This window comes from Columba livia, chromosome 4 (assembly GCF_036013475.1).
Source record: "Columba livia isolate bColLiv1 breed racing homer chromosome 4, bColLiv1.pat.W.v2, whole genome shotgun sequence".
Lineage (NCBI taxonomy): Eukaryota > Metazoa > Chordata > Aves > Columbiformes > Columbidae > Columba > Columba livia.
This window is the reverse complement of record NC_088605.1, coordinates 27701795-27709181: the sequence shown is the minus strand read 5'-3', so window position 1 is coordinate 27709181 and position 7387 is coordinate 27701795. Positions and strand designations below refer to the sequence as shown.

Sequence of the window (7387 nt, the reverse complement as noted above, 5' to 3'; positions counted from 1 at the left end):
ATGATGAGATGTAAGTCATAAAATTCTAAGAATAGTGGCAAAAAGGGAGAGCAGAAGTTATGTTCACTACAACTTATAAATTTTAAAAATATTGATAGGAACAAAACAGACGTGAACAGCCACTGACATTTTCATTTAGATATTTATGTCTAACTTGCTATATCAGTAAGGGGACTCTACTACAATGCTCTTCAAGTTGCTAGTTACAGAACCTACCCTTTGCTCTCAACGGAGTATAACTCTCAGATGTCAGACATATCGACATTTCTTTGGACATCCAACCATTGGATGCTTCCTAGTTTGGTTTTCAAGATGTGACCTGTGCATGAATCTATTTATCCATCCTGATACAATAAATTATGAGGCTTTGCTTCAAAACCAAATGAAACAGCAGTAGACACTTCAAACACAGTTGTTTAAGTATTTTCAAAGTGTGTGATTAGGCTCAGGAGAAAGATCTAAATTAATGTTTCCTCTAAGACAAAGATGTTTAGAACATTCTTTTTAGTAGCAGTTGCCTGGTCATTCAGCACACCGAAGCATCCACAGTGCCCTTTCCTGTCTGCTGGGAATGTCATGGGTGAGAGGAAATTGGAAATACAATTGTTGGTTTTGGGGGAAGCAAGGATATAAAGGATTCATCTTTCAGAAAGAAAAATGCCTGTTACTTCTGCTAGTTGTGAAATGACTTGATTTTTTTTTAAATCAGTCTTCCTCAGTTGCCAAGGTAAGACGAACTTGACCATGAAGGTAGGAGTGATTGAGACCCATCACTCCCATACAATTATTCCCAGTGTGGTGGTGCAAGACACCAGTGAAGACCCTGGACCAAGGGACAAAGGGGAAAACAGGTGTGTCAAATTGGCCTTTTTGTGTCCGCTTTTTTGTTTGATTGGTTGAGGTTTTTTGTTCATTTGGTTGGGGGGGAGGGAGGGGGGGAGGGTGTTAGTTTGTTGGTTTAGGTTTTTGGGTTTTTTGTGCTTGTTTTTTATTTGTTTACTGTTTGTTTTTTGTTTGTTTCTGGTTTTGTGTTTTTTTCTTTCATAATTTGCATGGGATTGGCTAAGCATAGATACTTGCCATCATCTAATTTTCTTTGCCCTCTGTTAATAAATTACGTTTTTTGTGATATATTGCTTATTGTAAAATTTAGGAGATTAAAATATGTGTTCTTTCAATTTCCTTAGATAACTTAGCCCATGACTAAAATGGTGAAAAACAGTCCATGTCAATTTAGACTATTTATTTGTTTATTTAAGTAGATATCATACAAATGTCTTTTTTTTTTGCTGTTCCCTAGGCAATGGTATCTACCTGGTCCATTTGCACGCTATAATATTAACAACAATAGTAATAAAGACGAGTAAGTATCTTTGCAATTTCATAAAATGGGAGTACTGCAATATTGGTTGTTTAAGTAGCAATGAAAAATAATTACATATATATCTAAGAATTTCTTTATAAACAGTTGTGTCATTCAAGTAACCCCAAAAGAGACTGCATGTACATTTGAACTTCATGCACATCAATTAAGATGATCATTCTCAATACCAAAGTTATTGGTATTATATATATAAATTTAAAATAAAAGTAGTTCTATGTGAATACAATAAGCAAACCAATTTTCGAAGGCCAAACAGCTGAATATAATGTTATCTTTACAGAATTAAAATTATTCTAATAAATAAATGTGTAAGCAATGGCTATGTGCATCCCATAAGCCTATCATATTTTTCTTTTCCTTAGAGAGGAGAAGAAAAAGAAAAAAGAAAAGAAGAGGTAAGACAAAGAGTAATAGTACTGCTATTTCTAAGAGTTATAATTTGCTTCCGAATGTGTTTTAACATAGTCCGTAACAACTGAAAACGTAAATCTATTTCTTAGCAAGACAGAAAAAAAAAAGGATGGAGAAACACAAAAGAACAAGGAAAAAAAGGAGAAAACCAAAAATAAAGATAAGTCCAAGAAGAAAGAAAACAAAGAAGAGTGAGTATTTTCATTTACATCCTGCTATGTTAGTATAATAGAATTGCTTTTGATGTAAAACCGAATCCATTAATGGACATCCTGTAAACAAGATGCTTATACTCCCATATTTTTTGGAGAAGACCCTGCAGCAAAAGCTGTGCCAGTGTAAAGCAATCTCTTCTGCACCTACAAGCAAGTTAACTCTTCTATGACCTGAAAGTTCTTGCTCTAACTCTTGCTTGGTAAATTAATGATTTTCTGGCCAAGGAAAAGAAATTTAAAATAGTGCAGTAGGAACCTGTATTGTATGATTTCACATACTTTGGTTTCTTTATCTAAATGATGCCAATGTTTCATCTTTCTCAGAGCTAGACTTTTCCCAGTGAGAAAGGCATAATTTGTCTCACTTATTTAAAAACTGGTAGTCGTATAATGATTTTATTTTTTGAAAGGTGATAAAATCAATGATCATACAAGACTGCTAATTGGTTAGGAAACAAATAAATGTAAAAAGGTTGAAATTACATGTGCCACCATAAACAGAAGTGGGACTACCAAGCTGATTTTTCTCAGCAAAATTCAGATTCCAAAGTGTGCATCCTAAGTCACGCCTAACAAGCAACTTCATGTTCTCCATACAGTCAAGCAAGGAAGCTTAACTTTGATAAAGACCATTTATTTTAGAGCAGCAATTTTTGGAATACCTTTCTTTGAAATTCTTATTTGTATTTTAAGTCTCTCATTAAATCTCCTTTTTTTTTTTTTCTTCCTATCACTTAGGAAGAAGAAAGATATTTTCATTATTGATCCAGCAGGAAACATGTATTATAACTGGTTGTTTTGCATCACAATGCCTGTCATGTACAATTGGACCATGATTATTGCTAGGTGATGTATGCCTTTAATGACTATATAAAACTTCTGGCAAATCGTAGTAACCCTAAATAGATTTTTAAAATATTTTATTCATCACTGATTTCATGCAAATATTTAATTTTCATTTCATAGTAATTTACTTTTTTATTTTCCCATTCAGAGCCTGTTTTGATGAGCTTCAGCATGACTACTTAGCAATATGGTTTATTATTGATTACATTTCTGATGCCGTCTATGTTGCTGACATGTTTGTACGGACAAGAACAGGTAAGTATACTCAATGATTAATTATTGCTCTTTTCTGTATTTGTGTCAGGTGGCTTAAAATATTCAGAATACTCCTACTCTTATTTTTGGGTACCCTTGATGAGGTACAATAGTGAAAAAGACACTGAGATCAGTCTCTGAAAGACTGTAGTCTGTGACCTGTAAAACCAGGAGAAACTGATATTTTACTCAAAGAATACATAAAGCCTGAGGTAAACTAGGCATGAGGTAATCTAGAAGCACGCTGTTCTGCCTGTGGCTGACTCAACCAGACAAAATAAATATGCAATGCAGCCAAGTGAGAATCAGGGTTCTGAAAAAAGTAGCACCTAAATCTGGATTTTATCTTTAAGGAGATTCAAGTATTGGCTTGATTTTTCAAGACCATTGAGCAAGCAAGACATGCAATTAACTTCAACTGCAACTGTTTCTTTTAAAATCTTATCCTATATTCAGAGCTATTGAGTAGATACACTCAATAGAGAACTGAAATTCCCATGTTCAAAGTATTTTCCCTCTTTAAACACCCTTTTTTGTATTTGTTTGGTTTGGTTTGGTTGGTTGTTTGTTGGTTTGGTTTGGTTTGGTTTGGTTTAGTTTTTGTTTATGTTGAGGGGGCAAGGGGGGCAGGGGGAGGTGTCCCCAGACATTTGCAATAGTGGAAAAGTGGAGGGAAAGAATCAGAGCTCAAAATGTTTACTTTTCAAAGCTGTGTAGTTTAGTTCAAGCTGAAACATATAGTACTATGTTGAATATTTTGAAATAAGAAATTGCTTATTAAAAAGTAAGAGAAATTTTGTACCGTCTGGAACTTTCACAAAAAATATTTTTCAAAGTAGATTTGCATTGACATTAAACACAACACAGTTGAAGTTGTGACATTTTTTATTATTTAACATTTAATTTTAGGTTACCTAGAGCAAGGTCTTCTGGTGAAAGAAGAAGAAAAGCTTCAAGAGAAATATAAGACATCCTTTCAATTCAAATTAGATTTTCTGTCAATCATACCAACGGATCTCTTATACTTTAAGTTAGGACTGAATTACCCAGAATTAAGAATAAACAGACTACTCAGAGTAGCTCGGATGTTTGAATTCTTCCAGCGAACAGAAACAAGGACGAACTACCCAAATATCTTCAGGATCTCTAACCTTGTCATGTACATTGTGATTATTATTCACTGGAACGCCTGTGTGTACTACTCAATCTCAAAAGCCATTGGATTTGGGGCTGACACATGGGTCTACCCCAACACCTCTGATCCTGAATTTGCCCGTCTGACGAGAAAGTATGTCTACAGTCTCTACTGGTCAACACTGACCTTGACTACTATTGGTGAAACACCCCCTCCTGTAAGAGATTCTGAGTATTTCTTCGTGGTTGTTGACTTCTTGGTTGGAGTATTGATTTTTGCTACCATCGTTGGTAACGTGGGCTCTATGATCTCCAACATGAATGCTGCAAGGGCAGAGTTTCAGGCAAGGATTGATGCTATCAAGCAGTATATGCACTTTCGGAATGTGAGTAAAGACATGGAGAAAAGAGTTATCAAGTGGTTTGACTACCTGTGGACAAACAAAAAGGCTGTGGATGAAAGGGAAGTCTTGAAGTATCTGCCAGATAAACTAAGAGCAGAGATTGCAATCAATGTTCACCTGGAAACACTAAAAAAAGTTCGGATTTTTGCAGATTGTGAAGCTGGTCTGTTGGTTGAACTGGTCTTGAAACTCCAGCCGCAAGTATACAGTCCTGGAGACTATATTTGCAGAAAAGGAGATATTGGACGAGAGATGTACATTATCAAAGAAGGCAAGCTGGCAGTAGTTGCTGATGATGGAGTTACTCAATTCGTGGTCCTAAGTGATGGTAGCTATTTTGGAGAAATCAGCATTCTTAATATCAAAGGGAGCAAAGCTGGCAATCGAAGAACAGCCAATATTAGAAGTATCGGATACTCTGACTTGTTTTGCTTGTCTAAAGATGATCTCATGGAGGCTTTAACAGAGTATCCAGATGCAAAGGCTATGCTGGAAGAAAAAGGCAAGCAAATCCTAATGAAAGATGGGTTGCTGGACATCGAAGTCGCAAATTTAGGAAGTGATCCTAAAGATCTGGAAGAGAAGGTCAGCTATATGGAAAGAGCAATGGACAGATTACAAACAAAGTTTGCCAGGTTGTTGGCTGAGTATGAAGCTGCACAACAGAAACTGAAAAAAAGACTTACACAAGTCGAGAAAATATTGAAGCCAGTTATAGAGCAAGAATTTGCAGACTTGGAAGAAGCAGATCCATCCACAGATAAACCTGGAGCATCAAAAGCAGAATAAAACACTGGAGGTTTGTCACAGAGAGAGCGATGCACTTCACTCACAAGACAGCAGTAGCAGTATATTGATATAAAGCAGTGACTTAACAAAGTTCAGTGGTAAATGCAACAGTGGTTTAACAAGATTCAGTGACAAGGTACACTTGATTATTTACTGCATAGAGGACAGGGTCAGACAAAACTCTTAGTGAGACCTTCCTGTTGAGTCACGAATTTCAGAGAGGACCCCCTTGCATTCTAAACTCCTTCTCAGAGCAGGATATTGACCAGCACTGTGGTTAGGTGGGTGCATTGCCATAAATTAGCCCTTGGCTATTGTATTGTTATCTGTCTCCTCTAAATCCACTGAGCCAGATGCACCCATCATAAACAGATGCTTCCACCACAACAGATGTATCCATCATGACCGCCACTGGAGGTTATCACTTGAGCAGGGTTATGGGCAAAGGTAAGGTCAGGGAAGAGAGGGAGCACACAATCACATTCCACCCTGTGACTGTAGTCAATTCACCTTACCCTCACAGAGTGGTGGTATGGTCACCTCTTGCCTCTGTACCATAAATAATATATTGATAATTTGTGTGCTTACAGATCCACGGTAAGTAGGTAGTGAAGTACTATTTGTTTTGTGTTAATTTGTATGTTTTGGGTGGTTGAAGTTGGGTTATTTGTTTTATCATGTACCAAAACTTTATATACAGGATGATTACAGGCAGTAGACACATTAATGTTAGAGTCAGTAAAATCACAACTGTGTGAAGGATGAAATTAAAAACTCCCATCGCTGTTGGTGACCATTCCAGAAGAGTTTCCCAACAATGATGTTCTACATCCTTCTTCACTCTTTCCAAGACATGGTGCATCAATTCTGTATCATGATGAACTGTGATTAGAGTTTTGTGTCCATTTTTTCGGACACGTTCTAGCCATTGACACAAGTCTTCATGTTGCAGTAGCTTCTTCACCAATGTAAGCTTCACTCTGATGGGGGTAGGTAATAAATCTTGACTCAATGTCTAACTAGAGTGTAATAATTGATATGATGTAACAGGAGCTGAATATATGATTTTAGTAAAGTTACAAACACAAATATTTGAGTGATTACTCGTATCTATAGTAATGTTATCTACAAATATAAAATCACAAAGGATTCCCATATGAACACATCCTTTTCCAATATATATACAAGTACGGTTTCAGGGATTTCATCAGGATGTATTTCAAAATGTCAAACATTTTGTTTGGTGTCAAGACAAATGTCTTAGGCTTTGATGGTATTACTCACACGAATAAATCCTTGTTGTTCCTGTACAATGCATGCAATAACATCACTGGTTTGCCATTTGTTTCCATTTTGTAGGGCCCATACTGTATGTTCTAATGGACAGAGAGTATAGCTCCATTGTGATTTAATGCTAACACAATGATTGGGTATATGGTGTACAATGAAGCACTCCGTATTGTTAAGACAAAAGTTGTGGCCTTTTTTTGATGGGGTCATAAGTAAAATTGACTAAATACCACCAGGAGTGGAATTAATTTTCAAATTTAGTCGCAATATCTGAAATTGCATTTCAAATTACAGTGGGTAAGGTGTCCTCTTTACCCTCTTCTCTGCTGCTACCATAGAGTGCATCCACAGTTGAGCCTGACTACAGCTGAGAGCTGGGGAAATATTATTCTGAGCTGCACCAAGTGCATAACACAAGCTTGATCCCACTCTAGGGTTATTTGACCACAGCTTTTGCAGCATTGTTAGGGTTTAGCATAGTAACATCAATACAGCATTTCTGTTTGCCTTCCTGCAAGGCACTGTAAGAGAAAAAAGAGACTTGTTTCATCAGAGGGAGTCTGAACAGGTTACCCCATTAAAAAGAAGGAAAAAAATCCATCTTGCACCAACTCTGTGTTGTGCACCACTGCTGTCAGTAGCTTCCCAGGCAAGTGGGC

The 7387-nt window shown here is 36.6% G+C and overlaps 1 protein-coding gene across 1 annotated transcript; it reads left to right on the top strand.

Moving 5' to 3' along the window:
- The first annotated feature begins 744 nt into the window (after positions 1 to 744).
- On the top strand, positions 745 to 6712 carry CNGA1 (cyclic nucleotide gated channel subunit alpha 1). Its single transcript, XM_005501361.2, is given in 7 exon segments — positions 745 to 851; positions 1292 to 1367; positions 1754 to 1779; positions 1885 to 1986; positions 2749 to 2856; positions 3005 to 3111; positions 4021 to 6712. Coding segments are annotated over 7 exon segments (1944 nt in total). The 3' UTR covers positions 5439 to 6712.
- The last annotated feature ends 675 nt before the right edge of the window (positions 6713 to 7387 follow it).